This window comes from Sabethes cyaneus, chromosome 1 (assembly GCF_943734655.1).
Source record: "Sabethes cyaneus chromosome 1, idSabCyanKW18_F2, whole genome shotgun sequence".
In the NCBI taxonomy this organism is placed as follows: domain Eukaryota; kingdom Metazoa; phylum Arthropoda; class Insecta; order Diptera; family Culicidae; genus Sabethes; species Sabethes cyaneus.
The window spans coordinates 38,553,859-38,581,188 of record NC_071353.1 but is presented as its reverse complement, the minus strand read 5'-3'; the positions used below and the strand labels follow the sequence as shown (position 1 = coordinate 38,581,188).

General features: G+C 42.1%; 1 protein-coding gene across 1 annotated transcript; it reads right to left on the bottom strand.

Moving 5' to 3' along the window:
* LOC128733194 (protein O-mannosyl-transferase 2) lies at positions 1–27,330 on the bottom strand. The gene is made up of 8 exons (XM_053826870.1): positions 27,222–27,330; positions 26,619–26,892; positions 25,667–26,551; positions 25,367–25,607; positions 25,137–25,285; positions 16,124–16,310; positions 15,925–16,065; positions 1–194 (listed from the first exon to the last, which is right to left on the bottom strand). Exons 1-8 carry the CDS (start codon positions 27,326–27,328, stop codon positions 1–3), a joined length of 2,178 nt encoding a protein of 725 aa, XP_053682845.1. The 5' UTR covers positions 27,329–27,330.

Below are 27,330 nucleotides of genomic sequence, written 5' to 3'. Positions count from 1 at the left end.
TTAAAATTCCCACGTATCCATCCACTTGAGCCCGGCCAGTGTCGAGTTGGGTTCGTGCGAAAACGGTCCATTCATACCGTATGCCAGCGGTGCAAAGAGGACGAAACTGTAGACCAGCCCGGCCAGGGCTGCACCCAATGCCGCGTGCCGTAGCCAGCCGGGCAGCTTTCCTGTCAGATAGTCGATCATCACCCCTGTGAAATCGGAAGCAGAGAGAGAGAGAGAGAGAGAAAAAATGTTAACATTGTCCAGAAGAGGGCAAAAAATAGATGGCTAAGGTAAAATCATACTAATTCATTGAATAATAAATTTTACTAGGAAGAGTACTCCAGCGAAATCCGGTGGAATGCCGCTGGATTGAAATGTACGTCAGATTTTATGCTGAAATATGTAATACCTATATCGTGAAAAGTGAACTAGTATACCGAAGAGATTATATACCGAATAAAATATGGGCCATCTAGGGATTTATTATTATTCATATTTTTTTTTTTGAATCGTAAGATATTTTCTTTTGAACTGCTGGAGACGCTATGAATTATCAGTCAACTCAACGAAGAGCCAGCTAGTCCTGTTCCTTTTCTGGTCTCACATGAAGAATACAAGGTATACAAAACTTTACCTAGTATTAGGTAAAATAGGCTCCAGTAAATAATGACGATGCGAATTTGAAATCTCATAAACTTCGCAATCAGTTAAAACATTTGTCAATAACGAATATCATTAAATAACGAATTAAATTTGCAAATTGGAACCAAAACAGCTTCTTAAGAGTTGCGGGGATAATTTTGGAATGAAACTCATCGTTTGCTGGCGAAAGTTCATAGCGCCAACAATCTATCCAGAACATAGTTTTCCGGGTGGTTTCTGGTTTCAATACTTTAAAAGAGGTAACTTAGGATCAAGGACAGAGAGCACACTGGTCAGAAGAAATAAATAGAAGACGTAGAATCAGAGACTGTCCTCAGTTAAGAGTCATGCCAAACACAAGATAAGTTGGTGAAAACCCACCATTAAATACAAACTTAAAAGTTTTCTATATGATATAACTACAATTGCATCTAATCTAATTGTAAATTTCCGGTTTAATCTTATTCATCGAAACCAGTCTGGAAAATCGTATCATAAATGTCGAAAAGTTATACAGATTGCTTCCGAAATGTATCATCAAAACCATACGGTCCGTCACGACACCGACGATGAGGTGCCATTTCGAGCACCAGCCGTGTGTCGGGGAAAACCGCCAAGCATTTTCGTCCCGCACGTGTGCATTCCTGACCCGACCCGACCCAACCCGACCCGACCCGGCACGACACACACACACGTCCGAATGCCAATCTCTTGCAGCACCATCTTACGAACCTTGCACTCGCCTATCGAGCAGGATTAAACAGCACACACCGAGCGTAGCTCAGCGAAGGGGGAAGCAGAGATGGGAAAACTTTTCGCCACTTCGCTCCGCCGCAGTTCCTCTTCCTTCGAAATCTGATCTTAATCTTACGTATCTGCAATTTAATTTTCGCACCTTCCTCACCTTCACAACCGGGGGGTGGAGGATACGGAAAGCATCGTCATACTTTAAGACATTTAACGTTAAATGAGAGTTGGGTAAGGTTAAGTGAGCTCGATATGAAGGCAGGCTGTTTGTGGCAGCTTCAAGAATCACCACATCGAACTCATAAAAGATAAAGAGCCTCGGCAGTCCCCGATTATATGCAGTTGAGTTCGAGAGGAAAATTGTCTAAAATGAACTCCCGCAGAAACTAAAAATGCTGCAGTAGCACTTTTATTGCACTGCACTGCCAGTTGTTGCTCCATTCAAAAGTTTTACCCTTCCAGCCCTGCCTGTTAAGAAACCATGAGTGAAAGCATGAATGTGTCAAGAATTCAAGGAATTTCGAGCTATTTTTCGCACTTCCAACGGAGGCCGATTGCACTGATATACCTACCGCCGCGTCCTCCAGGCAAGGAGAACGTCGATGACACCGCGAGAAAGTTTGTGCCTTGACAGGCGGCATTAAGTGCACGGCACTGCTACTGCCAGATTGAGCCATTCAGGCTAAATGGAGAAATGGATCAGGACCGCTTGCGTGGATAAAGAAAATGGGTCGTGCGGCGAGGAAAGCAGAGCGAGTTGATGATACTGGCAGCATATCTGCGTGTTGATCGTTGACCGCTTGAAGTATGAAGAAGAGAAGGAAGAGTTTCTTGTCGATTCCGTAACGTCGGTTGCCGGCTGGGTGGCTGGGTGTGCAGGGCCAGGAACAGCTCAGACACGCTGGGCATTCCAACCGAGAGTGGAAGGGACGAAACGACGGGAAGATGATAAAGTTAGCTATATCGAGTTATAATAACGTTCAATTGGGTGATAAAATTGCTCTGAATAGATGCGAAAACCCGACAAATGGCAGTTGTTTGGGCTCCTTTATGAAGTTGTAACGACGTGCCTGAGCCGGTGGAATTTCTGCGTGTATGAGGATGGGATGCGGAATCGTTGACATCGTTTGCTTCTGAACAGTTAAGTTTTTATGGAAATTTGTAAACAAAAGCTGACATTAATATTTCTATTGTGATGTGCTTATTATTGCAGTCTAACAATATTATTATAGTAATTGATTGGACAATTTTGAAGCTTGATATGTAGCGTGCACAATTTCTTGTTTTAAGCTTTAAGTTTTTTTTAAATATGTTTTGCACGGTGATTTGATTGACGTTTCGATGAATACTCAATCGATTGGAATTGAATGCCAGTTGGTTTCTGAAATGGCAATCAATAAGTGCTACACTTGTTTTTCTTTTCACAAGAAAAGTAACCATTCGAGATAGCAATCGAGCGAGTCACTCGTATCAGCTAAAGTCCTATCTAATGACCGAAGCTGCCAAGAAGTGCTCCGTAAAATTAAATTAGAACGCTCCGGCCGTCAATTACTCGCTGAACCGAATCCAATCGCTATTATCACATCATCATGGGACTACACCATACACACGTTGCACACACACACATACACCTGATCACGATGGAAATTAAATTATCCTTCCAGTGAGTGATAATAATCTCGCCATATGAACCGAACAAGCCCTCATTAACGGACGTTTTGCGAAGTCTGCTTCGAATGAATATAAATATGCACTCGTGTGGATATTGGATTCTGTATGAAAAAGTAATTTCACGCAGCTTTAGATACATCGTTGTTAAAATGTTTTAATTTGAAAAAAAATTAGTGAAATTAATTGAGTCCTCCATTTTCTAGTAATTTACAGCATATTTTCCAGATACTGGGAAAGTCACTGCGGTAAGTCTGGCTGATACGGATTGAAATCCTTGCCGAGATTTTTTGTAATTCTGGACTAACTGCTATATTTAACTAGACATCAACCAAGACGATCTGCTGCTTGCTACACAATTGCAAGAAACAATTTGTCCAAAGTTCTTCGAACAATCGTCCACTCAGGATAAAACTTAGCAGAGCATAAGGTCTTTTGGAGTTCGTAGTGAGCAGGACTTTTGATATGAGTACCCCTGCGAATCTCTATGATGTAGATTGCAGTGCAGTTGCACCTCAGGGATATTTCCTCGTTGACGTATTCACCACCTATCCAACATTCCTAAGTAATTGACCAAACTCGTGTTTTTAGTCTTTGACCATGAAATGCTGTCAGGCATTAATATTAACCCTAGAGCGGTCGCGCTAGTGTACTGAGTACACGCGTTTTCGAAAAACGCGAAAAAATCTTCGAAATTTTAATCAAATCACACCAGGTTTTGGTTGTATTCGAAGATCTACTCTTCCTCTTTCTAATGATGCCAAAATATAGCAAAAAGAAATAAAAAAAGTGGTCGAAAGATGCTTGTGAAAATGGTGTGTCTGCGCGCGTGTACTCAGTACACCAGCGCGACCACTAACGTAACTTTTTTGAAATGAAAATAGTTACACAAGCGGTCGCGTCGTGTACTGAGTACACGGCGGGCAATAGCTCAAGTTTGTGAAGAGATAGAAGGCTGCGACTTTCGACAAAGTTGCTTATCTAGTTAAGACACATCCGGTGATATGCAACAAAGTTCGGAACTGATTCGCAAGATGGCGCTAATAATGAAGAAATTAAATTAATTTTGGAATATTTTAGAACCGTAATGAGCTAGAAAGTTGCTACTTACTACAAAGTTGTTTGTAAAGCCAAGACGCATTTGGTAATGAACTCTGAATTTGGAACTAGTCCGCTAGATGGAGTATACGGTGAAATTTAATTCATTTGGCGATTTTTCCGAACCATGACGAGATAGAAGGTTGATGTTTCCAACAAAGTTGTTTATCAGGTCAAGATACTTCCGATGGTAAATAAAATTCGGAATTAAGTCAGTAGTAGGTGGAGATGATGAGAAAATCAAATTATTTTCGGAATATTGCGGAACCATGATGGCATAGAACACTGCTGTTCGCTACAAAGTGGTTTTCAAAACACGTTAGATAACTTATCGTTGTCCTTTTTATCATTGATTGCGTGGTCAATTCCAGCCAATCAACAGCTATTTTTATGGTTTGCTGACAGAAGCAATTAATACATATTGCTTCAACTTTTATCAAAAGACAAGATGAAGAGCACAGACGGATCAAAATGATTTTGACGAAGCAATTTCGTCGTCTACATCGTCTATATAGAAATATCACCAGGAAAAGATTCCTGGAAACCCGTGCTGCGTTTCCATCACATTCTTCAAACAAATTTTAGAGTGTTTGAATCCCTATTATTCCCAGGGTCGCTAATAGGTTTATTCGAAAATCTGGTAAACACGAATAAATGTCTGGCCAAAATCTGGCGATCAATTTGACCGATGGGGAGGACTTTTTCGGGAAACGTCTTGCCAGTTGTGTTCAACGTAGATATAAAATGTTGTCTGAAATTAGGAGTGATGACTCCTTTGCAGAACGGAGAAACAGAAATCTGGCAAAAATCTGGGACATTACCAAATATCTGGAAGATTTTGAACTTTGTCTGGCATGCAATAAAAAAAGCTGGTAAACTCTAGATTTATTAGCAAAGCAAAACCATGCATGGGTATAAACGTCCTTCAGAACTTGTGCTAGTGCAAAGATCCTATTAACTCTGTAGCGGCACTACCCAGTCGAGACTCGAACATACGACGACTGGCTTGTTGGGCCAGCATCGTAGCCCGGAGCTAACTTGACGGGCAGGCTTAATGGCAACGTTGATGCTTGCAATTATTAAGGTGTGCGTGATGATAGAACCAAAGCTATTTGTTTTGCTAACGCGACAACACGACTGAAGTGCACTCTCTTGATACTCATTTGTATACAGCTTACTTTTTTCATTGGGCTCGAATTCTTTACTCTTTCCTTGTATTACGTGTGTGTTATTTCCTGTATGATATAAGTGACCGTAATAAGAATATTACGGGATTGTTCTAATGCACATTTTTCATTCTCATTATCATAGCAGGAAATAAAACAAACAAATGCTCGTTTTGTATCGTTTTATGGTAAGTGTCAACATAATTCTAACATTCTAATGTTTAAAGCATTACCTCAACATACCATAGCAAACTTCCCTAATAACATACTCATTATAAAACTGTACAACTGATTGTTATACAACTAATGTGAGTCATTAATAAATTGATATAAATGAAAGTATCGTAAGTATGCTACTTGGGTAAGTTGAATAAGTATCATGTATCTCTAGGTGAGATATGTGCATTATTCAGTTTGTCAACATTGTCGATGATTCACAAACTCTGTTTTAGGAAAATCGCCAAAAGGATACTATTTGCAAACATTTTGGTGTTCTCTTCCAGACCAAATAAGCCATTTTACCGTTTATTCGACATAAGCTGAGATATCGCAAAAAGAAATATGATTTTGCCAACTGCGACATCTAGCGGGACAGTTCCGAATTTGAACGATCATTTTCGAATTCGTCTTGTCTAGACACACAACTTTGTCATAAACCGCAACCTTCTATCGTATGATGGTCATGAGATAGCATCATAAGATTATAATTTGACCACGTGCGCCACCTAGTGAGACAGTTTCAAACTTTGTTATGCATTACCAAATGTGTCTTGTTCGAACAAATAACTTTGTAGAAGACTAATCTCAAGTTTTTAGTCTTGACCTTGAAATGCGGTCATACATATATATTAATATTTTTTGAAACGATGGTTCTACAATTAATGAAGGGACGGTAGAGGAAAGAAATGAAAAATTTTTGATGAAGGAGAGGAAGAGCGGAAAGGAAGGGGGGGGGGTATTGGTAGCTATGCTTGACAAGTAGTCATTTTGACTCCTACCTTTTGTCCAATGCTGGAAGGTGCATGAGTCGAACCAAGCTGTAATCTGAGATTATAACCGGATTCGAACCCACAACACCCGCCAGGGCATGTGGTTCGCTGGTACTTGTACCTTTGAACCATAGAGGCGCTGGTCCAGCGGTTATAATCTCAGATTACAGCTTGGTTCGACTCATGCACCTTCCAGCATCGGACAAAATGTAGGAGTCAAAATGACTACTTGTCAAGCATAGCTACCAATACCCCCCCCCCCTTCCTTTCCGCTCTTCCCCTCCTTCACCAAAAAATTTTTCATTTCTTTCCCCTACCGTACCTTCATTAATTGTAGAACCATCGTTTCAAAAAACATTAACTTTGTAGAACACAATCACATTCTATCTCGTCACGACTCTGAGATATTCCAAAAAAATCAATATTCTCGTTATAAGCGCCATCTATCGTATCAGTTCCGAATTTTATTGTCCGCAGTCAGATTGATCTCGTCCAGATAAACAACTTTGTCAAAGACAGCAACCTTCTATCTCTTCTCAGTCCTGAGATATTAGAGAATCTAGCATCAAGATTCTAGAATCATTTGTTTTGGTCGACATTTGCGCCATCTAGCGGATCAGTTCTCAAACTTTATTGTTCGTTTCCAGATGCGTCTTAAATAGATAAACAACTTTGTCGAAAACCGCAACCTTCTATCTCATGTCAGTCCTGAGATATAGGCAGTATTATTCGCCGTGTACTCAGTACACGACACGACCGCTTACGTAACTTTTTTTAACGCGACCGCTCTAGGGTTAATACTTTTTGAAACGATTTTTGAATATTTTTGTAGAACTAATTGATGGAGGGACGGTAGGGGAAAGTAATGAAAATTTTTTGGGAATGGTTTCCCCTCCAGTGGAGTGGAAAGGAAGGGGGAGGGGTAATAGGTAGCTACGCTTAACAAGTTGTCGTTGTGACTCCTACCTTTTGTCCAGTGCTGGAAGGTGCATGGGTCGAGCCAAGCTATAATCAGAGATTATAACCGGATTTGAACCCACAACACCCGCCACTCTTTCACCTCCATTCCCAAAAAATTTTCACTTGTTTCCCCTACCGTCTCACCATCAATTGTAAAACCATCGTTTCAAAAAATATTAATTTCTAAGTAACAAATTTGGTTTTAAGTTGCACTTGAAGAGGTTTTCAGCATTTGCTCCTTAAAAGCGATTATAAAACTTATAATAAGCATAAGCATAAGCATAGGATAAGACCATAAAACTTATAATTCTACAACTACACTATGACACGTACACGTACACTAACTATGATTAAACGACCATAAAACTCTTATCCAACTCTCTCGATTGACGGATCGATCGATGTAATACCTCTACACCACCGCCACGCCCTCTATTAGGAAGTCTAATATCTACTTTTATTGCGCTCTTCTAATTTTATCATTCTCCACACACTTACTGAGCGACAACATTGTTTTTGTGTGGATGCTCTTGTTGCTGCTTTCCAGAAGCTAGATGGTTATCTGCTCGGTCGGTGCGGTAGAAACGGCAGTCTGTTGCCGTCATCGCGGTCGGCAAGTCTTGTAAATTACCATCATCGGTGTTTCTTTTTATCTTTGTTATACTATAAATGTAACAAAGGTTTCAAATTGGACGCAAAACGTGTGTGTTTTTACATGATGAAAAGCTCGAAGCCGGGCATACTTATGATGCATATTTACATCACGTGGCATAAGTGTGAGATTCTATCCCAACCGCACGGACGTCTGACCTACCCAAGGAACAATTTTTGCTTATTAAACGTTTCACCGACAGCTTTTATTCAGCACATGCTGTATAGCTGCTTTTAAAGTATATCTATACACCTCTGTTCAATGCTTATACAGTTGGTTTTGGAGAATTTAAACAGCACAGTGCTGAATATGGGCGTGGAAGATGCGTTTGTATGACTGTTATGCAACGTATAGTAAAATGTTTATTCAGTACGTATAGAGATGTTTATTAAACTGCTGCTAATGATACTGAAATTACGTTTATTCCACAGCAGTTCAGCATTTAGACAAGCAAAAAGAATAAAATATGCAGGAAGTATTTTTATTTTATTTTGTGGGTTTCGTTATTTTTATGTTCACTTTTGTATTCGTATTTTTATAATTTAATGAGAGACTTAGTAGGAAATCGTTGGTTGACTCAAAATTTATCAAGCCTGCCATTATACTTTTTTCATTCATCCGGATTCGAACTTACATACTGACGGTCGGAAGCCATCGACGAACACATCTGAGATAATCTGACATATGACAGGCGCCGAGTTTTTAGCCGATGTGGATTTACCTGTTTAAATTTGTCAAGCGTGGAACAAAAATGGGCTAAAATACATTTAAGCGCTGAAGAGTAGTTTCTTAAATCATGTTTGGCATCTGCTGTACAAGATTGCTTTAGAAGTATTTATTCTGCACATGTTAAACATTTAATAAACTATTTGTGCTAAAGTATTTCGCTTGTACCACCAGCAATGACAGCAACATAAAGGCCCAAACAGAATACTGCGTCAACGTGTCCGTCGGCGTCATTCTGACAGTTTTCCCATGGGTTTATTGCCAAATTGACGCTGACGAATGCGTTGACGCAGCATTCTGTTTGGGCCTTAACACACTCACAACGCAAAGGTTTTTTTTTCTTGAATATTGACGACGGTGAGCGGTGCTACTGAGTGAAATTAACTGGAAACTGGAAATCCAGAACTTTCGTCTAGCTGCGAACATTGTGTGCAATTGTTCAGTTAGTTAGCAGTGATGTGATTAGTTAGCAGCAGCAGTGATTAGTTAACAGCAGAAGTGGTTCGTGCTAGTACAGCAGAGGATTAGTACCTTTGTCACCCCATCATTAGTTTACGCAGATAGTACTGCTTCTGCTTGCTGTCTGTGCAAGTATATTTGTCAACGGGTCGGATTTAGTTTTTTTCATCCAAAAAACAAAAAGCAGCAGTGGATGGCACGAGAAGAAGTGAGGTTTTCGCGCACCGGCAGCGGGAGCTGGTCACGCGATTACAGTGGTGGTATTGCCATTATGCCACCCGGTCATAACAATTCTGGCGGCTTTAGCCCGACGCAATTCATCTCCCTGTGCAAAGCGTCAAGTAGAGCTGGTTGCCTTGGACGAGGGATAAAGACACGCCGAGGGAGAAGATACAGATCGTCCAGACAACAACAAATAAAAGGATTGCCACGACCAGCAAAGATTTGTCTCAGATAAAAGTGGCTATGGAAATTTTTTCTATTCTTAATCTGTAAAAAAAAGAAATAAAGTGTACCTAATACAAATTTATTTATATAAATTATAAAGTGTAAAGTATAAAGTGTCATTCAAGTTATTGTGTTATTGGCTGCCATCAAGCACTTTTTATTCCACACCTGCTCTTGGTGGTGCTACTGATACGTTTGTACGACGATTAATCGACACATATTTCACAATTTCTCTTAGCAATCAGCTGATGCGTTTGGGCAACTTTCATTCCACCCTTATTCCATCACTATTCCACACTTGCTCTCAGCAATGCTGCTGATTCGTTTGCGCCACGTTTATTCCATCCTTATTCCACTACTATTCCACACGTGCTTTCTGTAATACTGCTGATACGTTTGCGCAATGCTGATTCCCCTCTTATTCCACTTTTACTCCACAATTGCTCTTAGCTGATACGGTAGCTTTTAAGCGACCGGTATTCCACACCTGCTCTTAGCTGTGCTACTGATACGTTTGCACAATGCCTATTCGACTCTCATTCCACACTTACATAACAACATGTAGATGTTGATTAGAAGCTAGGAAAAATGTGGGATATGACGTTTAAACAACACGTACTTCAGCAAATTCGCTTATTCAGCACCGGATGCTACCACACAACTCTTATTCGACATCTGCTCTTTTAAGTGCTGCCGTTTTGCTCCTTGGGTAAACCCCCCGGAACTGCCGTAAAATATTACTTCGGAGGGAGGCTGTGTTTGTATACTGTTCCGTAGACTTGTCGAGAGGAGTTCCGATCCGGACACGTCCTTTCATTCACATCCACCCTCGCAGGACTTTTTTTTATGCTAAATGCTACTCCATGTTGCTAAACCGCCCACTTTCGGCACCTGTCGAGACGTGTATTGATCCAGAGATGGCGACCGTCATGACTTCCATCTCCTCACGACTACCCTCGCAAGGTTTCTTATCAAGCTCTGCACTCCTCTGTCGAGTTCGCCACTTCACTTCCACTTCATCTATCGAGACGTGTACCGATCTTGGGATGGCGACCTATATGACTTCCATTCTTTACGGCCACCTCTTGCCTCTCTGCTTCCACTACGTCTATCCGTAGCTAATAGTTAGCGTTATTCGTCCGTTGGTTGTCTCTCCATTTTTATTTGTGCAGTGTAATGTTGACGGCATTCCAAGTACTCTTTTCGTGACACATTTTGTTTGTTACGTTTGCACTGCGGCAAATCTTGGGCATTCGAAGACAACGTGTGCCGCTGTTTCTTCTCCCTCTCCGCATTCTAAACAGGTAGGTGTCATTGCGTGTCCGAATCGGCACAAGTATTGCCTGTATTGTCGTGCCCCGACAGAGACTGCCTCAAGTGAGAGTTGCCTTGCCCATGAGTCCTGTTTAACTAGGTCGATAGAACATCATTCCCAGTCCTAGCCCAACTTTGCTGCCATCTAGCCATTTAGATTCTGTGAGGCATGTGTCTCACCATTTAATCATTATGGATGTTACCGTACCGCTAACTCGCATAACTGATATTACTGTATGTGCTTTGCATACCAAGATTAGTGAGCATGCCATGATTTACACAGGACCCAGGAGCACAGGAGTTTCGCGGTGCACAGACGATAATTAGTAACCTCGTGTGTGCGCGTCGATCAATATTTAGTAAGGTAAGTAAGCATAATATAAGAAGTATGCTTGGAATGGCCGAGTCCAGCTTCCAAATTCCTCTGATTTGTCTTCGTCTGTAGTATTCGTTATCCAGGGTTATCCTGCATCATCCAGGGTGATTCAGAGGGGAAGTACATATGCTGCCTCCGATGATATGGTTCTGTAAGCATTGGTCACTCTCACAGCCATGAGCCGGAAGGTACAAATAAGCGTTGCGCGATTCCACTTGGTTCGCAACGCTGCGATCCAGGCTGGGACTCCATACCGTAGTATCGACGCTGATACGCTGGTCAGTAGTCGTCGATTGCTGGTACTAGGTCCATACCTATACGGCATAATTTTGGCTAACGCGTTGATAGTCTTCGCTATAGATAGATTTTCCGTCCGATAGATTTTGCAATGCTCTGATAAAACTACTATAAGAAATGAATAAAACCAATTTGCTATAGGATTGTTACTTGGGTGCTCCCCGCATACCTGTCGAAACGTGTACCGATCCAGAACTGGCGACCAACATGACTTTCTGGGTCACCCTCTCAGGCTTTTATTGTCACGCCGGCTTCTTATCGCTATTAGTACACCTATTGAGATTCTTCTATCGAGTACGCCAGAAATAGTGACAAAGCCCTCTCGTTGCCACAAAAAAATCACGAACGCGATTAAACATAGTCCAATTTGATGTCTGTGTAAGGGAAGTGTGCCAGAAAAAATGACAAAAATCGCTTGAATCAACAGATCGCAAATTCTTTACGACGAGACGATTAAACCTAGGCGAATTAGATATCTGTGTTGGAAAAATGCGCTACAACTGTAATGTTCGGTAGAAATATAATTCTGTATGGATGCGTATGTTTACCGTTTCATTGGAAGTGTAGTGAAAAGATGGCGGATAAAATCGTCATCTAACATTTGGAAGGTGTTCGTTTCAAACCACATCTCAGAAATACAACGTCTGACCAAGAATTGTACGTTTAACTAAGTCGCATCAACGGAGAATCCGATTCATTGTATATCTCGAGGAATGATGGCGACTGCGCTCTCGGCAAACAATTTATGGTGGCATGGTCCAAGTTTTCTGACACAATCCATCGACCCTTGGCCCGAGGGTGTGATGTCACCTCCGGATGCAGAGGAACTATAAATTGAATCTAGCCTGCTGTAACTTTTCTTGTCACCACTATTAACTCATTGTTTGGACGTTTCTCGGTTCTTTCCAAATTAAACAGAACCGTAGCATACTGTTTTCGATTCGTGCACAATGCTAAAAGTACCAAGAACAAACGGAACAAAGGTTCTCATTCGGTATGCACAGTTGACAAAAGGTGGACGACCCGACAACGAAGCCTAGCAGAAACTTGTGGAAATCATTACTCAAGGATTCGAACTTATTCATGGACCCGTTGGGTTTGCTTCGAATCAGCGGAAGGTTGTCGAACATGGATGCGCCTTACGATTCACGTTTCCCGATCATTTTACCAGTCGATCATCAGCTTAGCTAGCTCATAGCTCGGTCCAACCATGTCCGCACTCTACTTGGAGGTCCCTCGCTTACTCTCGCTGCCATGCGTCAGCGGTTTGGCCACTTCGCGGTCGTCAACTAGCTCGACAAGTGGTGCGCAATTGCACGACATGCTTCCGGAGTCAACCACGGCTAGCACAGCAAATCATGGCTCCACTACCTGCTGTGAGTGTCAGGTCTACTAAGACCATTTTTGTGTTCTGGGCTGGAATACTGTGGGCCGGTTTTCATGCGTCCGTTAAGTGGACGGGCTAGCCATTCAAGATTTACGTCGGTTTATTCGTGTGTCTAGTGGTGAAGGCTGTGCATTTTGAACTTATCGCCGATCTGTTGTCGTCTGCTTGTATAAACGCCGTAAAGCGATTCGTGGCACGTCGCGGTCGGGTACTCGAACTGCATTGCGATAATGCAACCGCATTCGTCGGGCGGATCGCGACCTTCAAAATATGCGAAAGGAGTTTCTCCGTCATTTTCATGCCGAGGACTGGAAAGGCTACTGCATTGAAAATGGAATCACGTTCCGTTATATTTCGGCCCGGTCTCGGCATTTCGGCGGAATCTGGGAAGCTGGAATCAAATCGTTTAAGTTCCACTTCTAACGTATCATAGGCAACCGCTCATTCAGCATAGACCAACTACTAACTATAGTTGTCCAGAAGGAATCCGTCCTCAATTCCCGTCCTCTCTCCTCACTTTTAGATTCTGCAGATGGTCCATTCCTGGTCACTTACTTGTGGGCGAATCCCTGATAGCCATAACAAAACCTGATTTGATCAGTTGCAATCCTCATCGACTCTCACGATTACAGGAGATGAAAAAGGCAGTCCAAGCCCTCTGGAACTGCTGGCGTCTACACTATCTCAGCCATTTGCAACAACGAACGAAGTGGAAAGAACCAATTCCCAATGTGAGCATTGGACAGTTGGTGTCCACCTGCAACGTCGTGACAAGATGGTCAAAAGATAAAACGTGATGTTCACTGCAGCTTCACTCTAATTCTCTATCCAATTTTCTATCATTCCGGTCATCTCAGTGACCAGCATTGCAATCTCTTCCAACGTCTCTCTTACTACCGACAGTACTATGTCGCTGGTAAAACCAAACATCACTGACCCTGTGGGTAAATTTTGCGTTCGAGGTCCGAGCATGAAACCTTGAGGAACTCGCGTCGTGATGTTCAACGATCTCTGCCCTTGGTAGTCACGTAGACTAACACTCTGTTCTAGAGCTCTTCAAGATCTTGCACAGGTACCCTCATTCTGTGCAGTGATGCGGTGATGGCCTCTAAGCTGGTGTTATTGAAGGCATTATTGATCGTTATCACAACGCAATATCGCTGTCGCTCATTCGTGTTTGTTTGACCGATTTTTCGGCCTACTCCATTTCAGTACTTACGGCATCAAGCGTTGACCTGCCTTTCCGAAAACCAAATTGCAGACCGTGTGCACTCTCCGTAAAATTCGTCAGTCTATTGAAGATCATCTTTTCTAAAAGTTTCCCGAGTGTGTTCAACAGACAGATTGGTCTGTAAGATGCTGAATCTTCAGGGGGTTTCCAGGCTTCGGTAGTAAAACTCTGCATCTTCCACACACCCGGAAAGCGACCTTCCATTAGACATTTCTGTAGCATCGTCCTAAATACGTCCAGGAATGCCTGAGCTGCGGCGTTTAGAGTTATATTAGGAATCCCGGCAGGACTTGGCGTTTTCTTTATCTTAGTCCTTTTGCCACTGCGACAAGTTCCTCGTTGGAAAGTTATACCCTTTTAGGCGTCTTCGAAGCCTAAGTACGGTGTTGATGTCTCGGAAAAAACCTCTCTACGACGACTTTCTACTTTTCTGGACATAACTCCACTGTTATCGCCGAACCTTTCACCTTCGCCATCATAATACGGTACGCCGTGCCCCAGGAGTTGGTATCAGCGTCACAGCTCTTTGCAGCAGGTCGCTTTACTCGCTTTAATCACTCTTTTTAGTACGGTTTTTGCTGCTTGGAACACCAACCTATTCTCTTCTCCGTCTGACGCAAATATCGTTCTCTGTACTCGTCTTCTGGCTCTGAGGCAGCTACTGCAGAGATTGCTAAGTTGCTCATTCCACCGACGTTGTTTCCTGCGTATCAGATTTCTTGGCATGGACGTGTCACAGTCCTTACCAACATGTTTGTAGGCTCGCCGCACTTCGATTCTGAGGCTCACCGTCCGTTCTAAGTGCTTCGATGAAGTTTTACGTTTTCCATTCCCATCCAACTCTGTTTGTCTTTCTTACTGCTAAGGCTCCATCTTGCCCTACACTGTACCGAATCATCTGAGTGGTTCTCAGGGAGCACACTGACCAGTCGATTTTAATGCTGCCCACCTCTAACAGCCTGTTCGCAACAGCCGTTGACAATCGTATCGATGCAGTCTGCATTCCACTAGGTGTTCTACGCATCCGGATTGTAATTGGGACGTCTCCCACCCCGCATTGTACTTTAAGCGCGATCTGTAGCTCCTCCTGCGTGGTGAGCTCATCCAAGTTTCTACATTCGATCACTGTCTTTTGGAATAGGGCTCGAACAGCTCATTCGTCAAGGACTTCTCGATGAGCTCCTTGAAGGCCGAACTCTTAACTAACGAGTTTCTCATCAGCTTGAAGAACGTCTCGCCTTTTTGTGGGCCCCAGCTAGTCTTCACCAGACTCTCCCCTAGTTCCCGCAGTTTCAGGTATTCTCTCACTTTCCAAAGAATTTCTGCGTAGTACGTATGTCCTTAGCTTCGAAAATCAGGTCATCGCCCCTTATATTTCTCCTGACGTTTTTTCATAAAATATTCCTATTCGGAACAGTGAGACAAACTGGCGCAGTAACACTGAGACAGTGCTCCTTCACATTTGTAGTTGTAACTAATTTTGCTTATAACCAAAACAACTGAAACTCAAACCAAAACGACTGAAAATTAAAATTGATGGAAAAAACTATCTCATTATACACGTTTTTCCCCTATTCGTTCATGTTTGGCAAACCATCCCACAATAAAATTATCAGTTTCGTGTTTTTGATATTTTAAATTTTTGACCTGCAATATGTTGAATTGAACGCGCCACAATCGAAAAATAAAATGATCAGAAAATCTTTAGCATTGTTGACCAAATGCTAAAAAAATAATAAGAAAATACACCAATACACCTCAATAATACATAACTAACCTGCAAGCATTGAATTGAACACCAGCGCTGGGAAATAATGATGAAAGTACAGCACTCTGCCCATCGCGTAGAATGGTAAATAGTGCAGAAGCCATCCCCCGAAAAGCCAAACCGATGCCCGCAGCGAACGCCATTTGAAATCTGGGTCGAAAAGAAAGAAAAATCACTGACTAGACAACATCTAGTTTCACCAACTTACCGTCTGCTGTCATTGAAGCGCCGCCGCCACCGCCATCTCGAGTCGTTAATGCTGCATTCCGCTGGTTTTTAATTACCTCCACCAGGAACACGACGACAAACAATGCCAGAAACACCAGATTGCTCCACCAAATGATGGGATTCCCCAGCAGATAAACGCGGTGCTCAGAACCAGAGAAAAATTGACCCTGAAGAAAGCCAAAAAATAAAAGCAAAAGAAAGCAAATAAACTAAACGCCAAACAAGTGGGAAAAATTAACCTGATGGTGTGCTTTTTATGTAGTTTCGCGTTGAATTAAGACCGCTTTATACTTTTGTGCTTAGGTTATTTTTCAAATGATTGAATTTATACCACAGACAAACAGACGAGACACTCGAGTTAATTCCAACGTTCAATAAAAAACCACTCATTTTTCAAAAAAGCATGTTTCGCAACACGGCCACACCGCGCCGCGCGAGTGTTGCTTCGAGTTTTCAGTATAAAACCATACAAATGTAAAAATCCTACAGCATAAAACCCTGTAAATGCAAGCTAATCCGCAATATGCATAACAGAGGGTGCTAGTGTGCAAGCAAAATGTGTAGGACGATGGTTTTTAAAGGATTTTCTTCTATGTGTTATGTCAGTTCGTCAGTGTTTATACTATCAGTGTACACTACTGAAGGGAAATATAATCGAAATAGATGGTTAGAAGTGTCAAAGTTTGCATTCGAAACGCAGGTGTGTTGCATTTACCTCGTTTTGTGATATTTTCAAGTCATGCATTCTTCGAAAAAAGCAGTTCAATTATAACATTGGAAATTGATGCAATTGATTACTTTCGATATCAAAACGCGGAAAACCTAACAGTCCTCTACTGTTGCTATAAATGAATCATTAAACATGGAAATGATTGCAGCTTTTAAATTAATTTCATTAGTACAAATGCGTCTTTCGCCATCACCGGCAGTGGTGCAGTGGCATCCCAGCGTAGGCTAAATAGTAGAAGTGAGTTACAACACTTCAAGCTTGGTTGCCATAGTTGACTTTTGTTTTGCATTTCTCGTTGATTCGGTTCGCCAGGCCAGGTCGCCAGGTGGCGAGGATGCCAGTGGGCAGTTTACTTCAATTCCAGATAAGCCGCGCTGCGTAATGAACCGCTTGTTGCAGCCAGCATCGACTTCACCGGCACGCAGGCTGCTAACAAGTTGGCAGTGGATACGTGAATCTGCTTATGACGGCCATTATGGTGGTGCTAACGAGAGCAGAAGTAATTAAGAGGTCCTTCAGTGAACTGTTCAGCCTTACAACACTTTGCCGCCGCCGACTGCCTACCATGCCTGCTTGAATGGGAATGGATTTTCAACATTCTCTCAGTGAGTGGTTTCCAAAGAATGACACAAGAGGGTAAATACTGGAATGAGAAAAGCCGGTTCATTACTTTACGCAACATAACGTACCTCTACCGTGAATCGAAGGCTTTTGCATGACGCGTTTGCACCGACCGCGACCGGACGAGTGCGCCAAGGTCAGGGAAAAGTGTTTAAGGAAAAAAAATATTGAAAACATTTCGAAGAGCATGAATAGGGAAAGCGCTGCTTTCTTGTTTTGTATGCAGGTCACAGTAAATAAGAAATAATTATGCAGTAATTAAATGAATGGTGAATGGCTTCAGTCAGTCTAAAATGTTTGGTTTTAGTGAAAGTTCACATTCAGACAGGATACAGACAAAACAACGAGAAAATTGAATAACTGGAACTGGAAATCGGCTTATAGTAACGGTTTAAATGATTTGCTTGACTTGATGAAAACAAAACAAGAATATTTGAACTTTGTTATTTTTTAATAGGCCGTATGGATAAAACAGTTTACTTTGATTTTCCCGTTTAAATCGTATAGAGCAAATTTTGCTCTAACTCTTTTATTCATACGGCCTAATGTCTCTGTGGATCTTTCCCTCTGTATTTTCTCTCATTTACTGCTTCTAAAATTGAAAATTGCTGCTGCACTGTAAGATCGAGATGCCAACTGAATAAAGTATTGAAACATATCTAAGTTAGGTATCAAAATCAACTGGGTAATAAGTTTATTATGAACAATTACATCCAAACAGTGCATTTTTGAAACACCAAGAAATTAAATTTGCCTATTTTTGCCGACAATCCGTCCGTCGTGAAGTGTCTTTCTCGAAAACCGCACTTGTATTCACCAACAAAGGTTTCCTGCAATGGCCTCAGGCTATGAAACAGAATGCGGAAGAGAATTTTGTATGCAGAATTGAGGAGAGTTAAGCGTCGATGGTTGCTGCATTCGAGTCGATAGCCCTTTTTGGAAATAAGCCATATGCGACCTTCCAACCAATCCGTAAGTAGTTCCTCTACAGTTTATGCCTTGCACAATACAGCCCTTCGTTCCAGACTTTCAAAAGTTTGGCGAGGTTGCCATCCTTTCCAGCAGATTCACCATTTTTCAACTCACTTGCTGGTTTCTTAACCTCGTCCAAAATTGGTGGGTCCATTGCTTGTCCATCATGCTCAATCGTTATCTTATTTCTGCTGATAGCTTCATCTTGTTCACCATTCAACAGCACATCGAAATGTTGTTTCCAACGTCCAGCCATCTCCGATCTGTCGGTAATCAAGTAATCCGATCTTTGTAGTTGCACATAGCAAAAGTTGGCAGGATCCGGTTCCTGATACCGTTATCGTATTAAAAAAGTTTCTCGTATCGTGCCTTTCGAAGCAATTCTCCGCTCCCGCAAGAACGCGATCCCAGTGCTCGCGTTGCTTACGATGGTGAAGTCTCTTTTCAGCAGCTCTAGCATCTCGGTATCTCTCTGATATGGCGTATCACACTTATAGCCAAAAGGTAAGTTCTGGCTCGATTCTTCCCGTCAGTCACTCGTTGGCACTCTGCGTAGAAGCACTCACTGGAGCTGCAGTAGTAGGGTATGGGAGGGTATTCCCATCACGCTACTAATTTCTACATTACCTTTTTTGGCTACAGTTTCCCAAATAAAAACTTTGCCGCTATATAACAATACTGAAACGAATGTAGCACTCATAGGCTTTAATGTGTTATAACTATTTTCATAAAAATGTAAGTAGTTTGCTTAATTTTATTCAATAAACATCAAAACCACTGGTTTTCCACTAGCACGTAACCAAGCTGAAAAAACAGCAGCAATCGCTTACGCGTATCCGCTCTTGATGATGGTTTGGAAAACACACAATTATGATCACGTTTACTTATTCTAGAAACTAAACAGCTATGAATATGCTATCACAGAACAATTCTACTTCTTTTTATCACGGAAGAACACAAAAATTCCTCAATCAATTTTCATTCACTAGCCATTAGCAGCATTTTGTTTTTAATTCCAGCATATGGTGCGTTATTTTCACTACTACCAATATATGTGCTGACATATCTGGTATTTGAGTGACAACTGGCGCTAGTGTATATGAACGATTCAATGATACACCAGCGCCAGCAGCAAGCTGTTGTCACTGCAAAACTAATTATCTTCAATGAGCCCGGAATGAGGGCAATAGCGAGAAGTTATCCATCGGTCTCTCTTTTCTTGTCTCTTTTGATCTGTTTTTGAAAAGCATTTAATCGCTGTGCTAGCTATTTCGGCCTGTCGGATTTAAAAAACACAGACACCACTATAGAAAATGGGCTCAATTTAGTCGCAGCGACTTCATCATTTCTCGCGACTATAACTCAAATTCAATACCGTTTTGTTAAGACCAAAATACACGCCGATATTCAGTAAATATTATTCTTTCAACTGGTATAAAAATCTTGTCTCGAATAAATATAGTTTCAACGTAGTTCCTGAATATTGTTCAGGCTACCGCTTAATGGGCTGGAAATACCAACCCGTACCCTACTCAAGATTTCTCGCTGTACTACGGATCGCATCGTAGATGTGCTTCCCCTGCTCGTTTAGGGCCTCTCTAAGTTGTTCACCGAACCGCTCACCAGTTTTCCGAAAGTAACGCTGCAGCAACGCCTTCCGCTGATAATCGCCGAATATTCAGTCGTATCTTCCTCGTTGGTATCGATTCGAATACGTTGGACAACAGGATGCGAATCTTGCTTACTGCGAAATATGCAAAGGTCTGAGTCGACGTTTGGTCCCCGGAAGGATTGTACGTCTGCGAGATCCAAAAAGTGTCGGCTTTCAACTAGAACGTGGTCGATCTGAAAGCAGGCCTTTCCGTTGGGGCGTTTCCAGGTATGCTTGCGAATAGTCCGTCGTGCAAAAAAGGTACTACAGAAAGCCATTCTTTTGGCTGCAGGGAAGTTGGTTAGCCTCAAGCCGTTGTCGTTTGTGGTAGGATGGAGGCTTTCTCTATCAATAACGTAATTTTCGAGTCGCGACATTCGTTACAGGTGCAGCGGTGTTTAAGTGGTATTCATTGCTACTTCCTCCATATAGCGGTCAGGTGTTCAAAATACCGTTATTAAAAAAAAAATATGCCATTTAAACGGCAAACGCCAGTTGCGTTGTATTGCCTTTACCATCCTACACCTCTGAGCCAATTTAAAAAAACGATCGACGAATTTCTAGTGTGATTTAAGGTGTCGCACGATAAGCTTTTGTTCATGGACGAAACTGGCTATTTCCCACAGCGCTTACTTAATCCGGAGCATTTCCGGCTAGTCCCAATACAGCGTAAAACTCCTAAAATGGTCGGCGAGCATATGTTGCATAAAAAATTTCTACCGGCTGTGATTTACGTTCAAATGAGCAAATTTCAAATGAGAAAGTTTTAAAAGGGCGTAACTTGAAAATTCGTCGATCGATTTTTTAAAAAATTGGCTCAGAGGTGTAGGCTGGCAATACAAACCAACTGGCATTTGCCGTTTAAATGGCCCATTTTATTTTTTAATAATGGTATTTTGAACACCGTGGCGGTGACTTTTCGGGTTAAACTCGCTCGGAAGCCCGATCTTACACTTCAACTTCCAACCGTGGGTCGTTGGTCTTCTCCCCATTCCAGGTCCAACTTTAGCCAGGTGACCCTCTTCAAGCGCTCGTATGTCACTAAATCCTGATGACTGTAACTCCATTTCAAGTGTGGCTTCATTTCCTCGAATATTAAGGGTGTCCCACATCAAATTGCACCACGGAAAATACGCTGTAGAAAGCGAGCAAGCGCAAGCGTATTCCAGCGATAACAAGATGATGGCCGGATGCGATGTCAGCGCTACGTTTGTTGCGTTCATCAAGAAGACTCCTTCGCCATATTCGGCTGATGCAGATGTGGTCGATTTGGTTTTCTGTTCGGCCGTCGCGGGAAACCCACGTGACTTTATGTACTGGTCCAGCTCCTCTTTCTCGAGTAGCATTTTCACCTCGATGCCAGAGTAGACCCGGCCAGCGGGCATCGCTCAGTCCCAGGATTTCAAGCTTCAGGCAGCCAGCTTTCCTTGCAAGTTGAGCCCGCTTGCCCTGCTGGGCAAGGGTCAGTATATTCCATGTTCCGTTTCGTGTCCGTGTGCATCCAACGGAAGGAGAAATGCGGTCAGAATTGATGTTCTATGAGTGATCACGATTATAAGCGTATCGTGAAAGCGTTGCTTCGGTTAGGGATGTAGCCAAAAAGTTGAATCTGTTCTTAGTTCAGAGTCTTTCGTTCAGAGAGCCAAGAACCGGGAGGGACTGTATACGTACAAAGTGCGAAAAGCTCCAAATCGTAAAAGAACAGCAAAATACGCTGGGTAAGTCACGGGCCCGGAAACTGTTCACCCGGATGCTGACGAAGCCTCATTGTCTCTACATGGATGATGAGAGTTATGTCAAGGCGGACTTCCGGCAGCTTTCGGGGCTACTGTTCTTCACCGTACAGTACAAGTTTGATGTTCCAGAGGAATTAAGGAAGCAGAATCTTCCAAAGTTTGTCAAGAAATATATGATTTGGCAAGTGAGCTGCTCATGTGGCAAACGGAGTGCGCCGTTCATGATTACCGGGACTGTAAACGAGCAGATCTACATCAAGGTTCCTCTGTTGAAGCAACACAAGGGCCCTACGATCTTCTAGTCGGATCTAGCTTCGTATCACCATTGAAAGGATGTCCTGGAGTGGTACGAAGCCAACGGGGTCACTTTCGTACCCAAGGACATGAACTCCCCAATGCACCGGAACTAAGGCCCATCGAAAAATACTGGGTCAATATGAAGCAGACACTACGGAAGCATTCCAAGGAGGTCAAATCTAAGAAAGTCATGAAGAAAAATGAATTTCCGTACAGAAGAAGCTGCAGGCTGCAGCCAAGGTGGAAAAGGATCGGCCAACTAGGTAATTTTCTACAGTGTTTGTTCCGTGAAGCAATTTAATGTGCGACACCCTTTGGAAGGGAGCTGAACTTAAAGTGGCACTTTTAACCTGCTCTGACGGAGATGCTCTACAATACTGTGGTATTTAGAGCAATTCCACAGGGCCCACTGTCCAATTTCACCACATCCTACACTCTTAAATGATTCTACCTGTAAATAGGTCAGATTTAGTTAAAGCTACGTTGAAACTACTCAAAATGCCCTTAGAGTGTACAAACTCAAACTTTGGGTAAAAATTTCAACCAATTTTGGCTACTTGCTACCGATAATTGAATTATTCTCTATGACAAATAACGCAATTTTAAGTTCCTACTACCAATTTTTTGGTTGAAAAACTACTCAAAATCTGAGTTTGTACACTTTAAGGGCATTTTGAGTAGTTTCAACCTAACTTTAACTAAATCCGACCAATTTACAGGTAGAATCATTTAAGAGTGTAGGAAAGCTCTCCGGATAGATAAAACGGTAACTCCTAAGCAAGGGGTTTCCAACAGCAATGATTACTACGCATCTTTGAAAAAAAGTTACTTTTGATTACTTTACTGATTACCTCTCATTACCAGTAATCAATCTCTTGTGATTAATATAAATTAATCATGATTACCAATGATTACTTAAGATTATCATTGATTACTATACTGATTACCTAATTAATTCGTAAATTATTACAAAAGTAATCTCTGATTACTACGCACTTATACGCCTTACTGGAAACCCCTTGCTCCTAAGCGTGGAATGCGATGGGTTCCCATTTTCATTTTTCATTGGAAAAGGCTACCAGCAGTGTATTGGCGCATATGAAAATGTGAAAATTGGCTAGATGGATATTTCTAATTTAATCTAGATGAATCTTCTAATGAATTATAATAGTAGGTTAGAATGAATGATGAATAATAATTCTTCGGTAAATGTTGCATTGATATGTCACCATGAGGGGATAGAATCCTCAGAAGTTGTGATGTCTGTTATCACTAATAACGATGGAGCCGCTTGGAATGGAATTAGTCCTTTCACTTAAGCTCTACGTATTTTTTTAAATAATTATTTCCAAAGTTAATGCTACTCGACAAGCAAAGCGGCTCGATACCATTCAGCAAACTAGTAAGACTAATTGGAAGCGTTGCTTGTTTATGATCCGCATAACGTGGCATTGTTTAGAATGCTCTTCGCTGGGTGAGTACTGTCAACGGTGTGCTTCCTCATTCTAACACACTTCAACCATATAAGTGGGCTCCCACAAGCGGCGGTGACGTTTCTCTAAGGATAGACTTGCTCATCGCTTTTACGCTGACGGACACCGGTAATGTTTCACATCATCGCAATGTTAAACATCATGCGCTTAATCATCGTTAATCGCCTGCTTCTGGCATCGCACTACCGGGTGGCGCACCTTTTAGCGCCATGGCGACGAAGCGAATGATGAGGATGTTGATTATAATATAATGTGATATAATATGCTCGCAGTATCACCGGGCGGCGTGAAGCAGGAAGAGTTGCAGTTGATAGCAATTACGAGATCCTGCATGCGGAGCATAGCGAACTAGAGTGGTCTAATTTTGATGAAGGTTTTAGAGTGCAATCCGACTATTTAACTTGACTGTTTGAGCTGACTAATTTTTCTGCAATTTCTAGGTCGTTAAACTTTAAATAATCTAATAATCGTTTTTTTTTTTCGGATCACTCTAACATAAAATGCATACAGTTCCTTACGACTATGGATGTGTGCAATTGTATTACGTTTAGATATTGTTCAATTCTCGGCTGCAAACTGAAGTTTGATGCATCGAGAGTTTAGCTAGCTAAAGTATGCTCTATCAATAATGTAAATGCTTGACCTGCGGGCCGTTCGAAATCAAGATAGAGATCAAGCAGTAGTGAAATGTTTCGCAGTTTCGTAGCACGGTCAAACAAGCATGATGTGTAATTGATTCAAAGTGCATCTTCTAGGCTGCCGCTCCAATCAACTCAAATAAGTTCCGATTGCATTCGGGAAACATGGCAGTAATAAGCTTTGCAGCTTAGAGCTGCACTTATTCTACACTATTCATGTTATGGGGATTACTTAGGATAAAGACATGAAAAATGTTAACATTTGTATTTCTATCTCTAATTTAGGTGTTGATAGAATGTCATTATTAGGAGCATTAATTAGCATCAACTGAGCCTCAATCTACCGAATTGTGCAATTTATGTTCTGCTAACTTTGCACTTTCAGCTTAAGAGCCTTTCGGTTGTAGACACAGACTTGGAAAGAAAAAATGTGTTGGCATGTGGTTGGTTAATTAAATTAAATATACGTAATGTACATTTATCAATAGTGAAAAATGAATTGTTTTTACTATTTTGTCTAATTCGTAGAAAGATTTCTGACCGACTGACATAAACACCTTTCGAATTGGGTGGGAAATAACCGAGTTATTAACACTCAAAACCTATCATTTTTCGTGACGCTCGCTTTTTTAGATTTTTCGGAATAACACCCTACCTTCGTTACGTTTCTGTAAGACGTAGTCCTCCGTCAAAAATCTTCCATAACTAAGAAGCGAACTAACTGCAGACTGAAAGCTTTTAACTTGAAGATTATGATCTAATCTAAGCTTCCACAGTTGAGAAATGCAGGGGTGCAGGGTGAACGCATAATACGCACAAGATGTTTTATATGCAATTTTTCAACAATCAACTTACCCTATAGTTGATCGGCCACTGCCACGGTCTGCTTGTGACTTCTCCGTCTTTCGGTTTCAGTCCGGAGTTTCCCTGCAGCATAACGGCATGCGATTCGAAAAAGCGACTCAAAAATCCGGGTGCATACACTTGAAAGTTTACACTTGGCACTGCAGACAGACGAACAAAAAAGCTTAATAAAAATGGCGCCACCTACAATGAAAGTTTGGGCTTTACCCTTTCCTACTTACGCTTTTCGAACTGATTATCCTCGACATTCCAAACGGCGCTTCGGTCACGTATATTTGGATTGCAAGTTACTTCCTGTTGCTCGAAGCCCCACTTTGGCAACTGTTTGGACGTGGTCGTTAGCACGCACCGTTCGATGTAGTGGTAGAAAACCAATCGGCTGGTTACGGTTTCGATGGTATCTCCATCCTTACCGCCAATCATTTGCACTTGCCAGACATCGTTTGTGTCACCCTGTCCTTCCTGCGGAAAACAAGCTCAGTGCGTGTGTGGTTCGTGTCTTTGCTATAAACGTTACTTACCTCACCATAACACGTTACTTGCAAGTGCTTTTTCGTAACCGGTGCTTGTTCCCGATGTGAGTGTAGATTTCGTTTCGTTGCGATGTGTTCGAACCGTACTAGATCACCGTGCTTTACTAGTGTAACATTGTCGAAGCTTTGTTTGTTGTACGGCTTCAGCAACCACTTGTTGTTATCGTCCTTGTGACTGTATGTAGTGACCTGCTGCTGTCTGGCGCCGAATCCTTTCGGATAAAGGTGGTTATGAGAGTGCAGATAGCCTCCACCTGTTTTATGATTTTTCAGTGTGACTACCGCACCGTAAGCAACCTGACGGGGCATGGAAACATTGTACAGCGAGTTTCCGACGAGATTGGATTGGAAACCAGAACTGTAAAATCCATCTCCGCTACCACTGCGATTTAACACGTGCAAATGAATGTAGAAAAAGGTTGCGTACAAAATAATTGGCAGCACAATCAACGTTATGGTTCGAGCTAATAGTTGTTTAACGGTGTACGTTATTGGTTTGGCTAGATCGCCAAGTACATCCCACAGATCACTGGCCGTATGCAAGCCCACCAACAGCACGACGAATAATCCCACAAATTTGACGCTAATTGTACAGGCCAGCATAGCCCCTGTGAAACTCAACCAGGCCCACCAGCCGCGCGTGAAGCTCCGTTCGGTTCGTGTCAGTTTCGTTACACGAGCCATTCCCATCACGGAAGCCGTCATGAAAAAGATCAGCGGTGGATCCAGCAGAATGTAACGATTCAGGATCAGCATACCGATGTCGAACAAAATGTATGCCGCGCCAAAAGCCGAGGCGGTCAGTGATCCCGTCATATCCCACACCGTATGAAACGACATTGGCACTATGGCTGCACCTAGGGCGGTGCAGAACTGTAAAGGGAACGAAAAAAAGACACGATGAAATCAAATGCTTTGATTGAGACACCGTGTTACTCACAATTCTCATACCCTCGTAGTGCGTCCCATTATACTTGTCACCAGGTTTATCGAATGGATACTTTCCATCGTATCCGGTTAGATAGCCGGACAATCCGATCAACATCTTTCCCAGCGGAGGGTGAACGTCGAAAAAGAACGTCCGGTTGATGTACCAGCTGCCCATCTTACCGAAATGAGTTTCATCCCAGCATACATGATCCGGCACAGTCACTTTGTAGAATCTCGTCGCAAACGTTAGCGCCAATATAACGCCAAAAATAAGCCACCAATTGCTAAAAATAACAACAGTGGGAACCTGCTAAGTATGCTTCGTTGTGTGTAAATGTCATCTCTAGTAGCTAAGCGGAAAACCGGTATTCAACTACATAATTTGCTCGTGCCCTTGTTGCACTGTATGGGCCGCGTTAAAAGACTTTAATACGCGTAACATCTTCACAACACAATGATTGTGTAACACACGAACGACGGCTAGTCAAATAGGTGCATTTTGATACGGAATTAAGAAATGCATAGTTTTGTGCCGAAGGAAACTAGTTGCCTACCATTTACTACGGAAACTAAAGAACCTTTTCGGAATCACACTTCTCGAAAGAACACTTACTGATCAACTTTCGAGCTTGCCCTCAAATCCAGCAACTTTCTGTTTAGTTTGCGATTTTTTTGTATGTCCTCCACTTTCGATTGGTCACTTTCCTTTTCGTTTGCCATGC

Coding starts and splice junctions, on each gene's coding strand:
- LOC128733194 (XM_053826870.1), bottom strand. CDS start 27,328: ATGGCAAACGAAAAGGAAAGTGACCAATCGAAAGTGGAGGACATACAA. Junction 26,552..26,618: donor ACTACGAGGGTATGAGAATT/GTGAGTAACACG, acceptor TTCCCTTTACAG/TTCTGCACCGCCCTAGGTGC. Junction 25,608..25,666: donor AAGTAACGTGTTATGGTGAG/GTAAGTAACGTT, acceptor TGTTTTCCGCAG/GAAGGACAGGGTGACACAAA.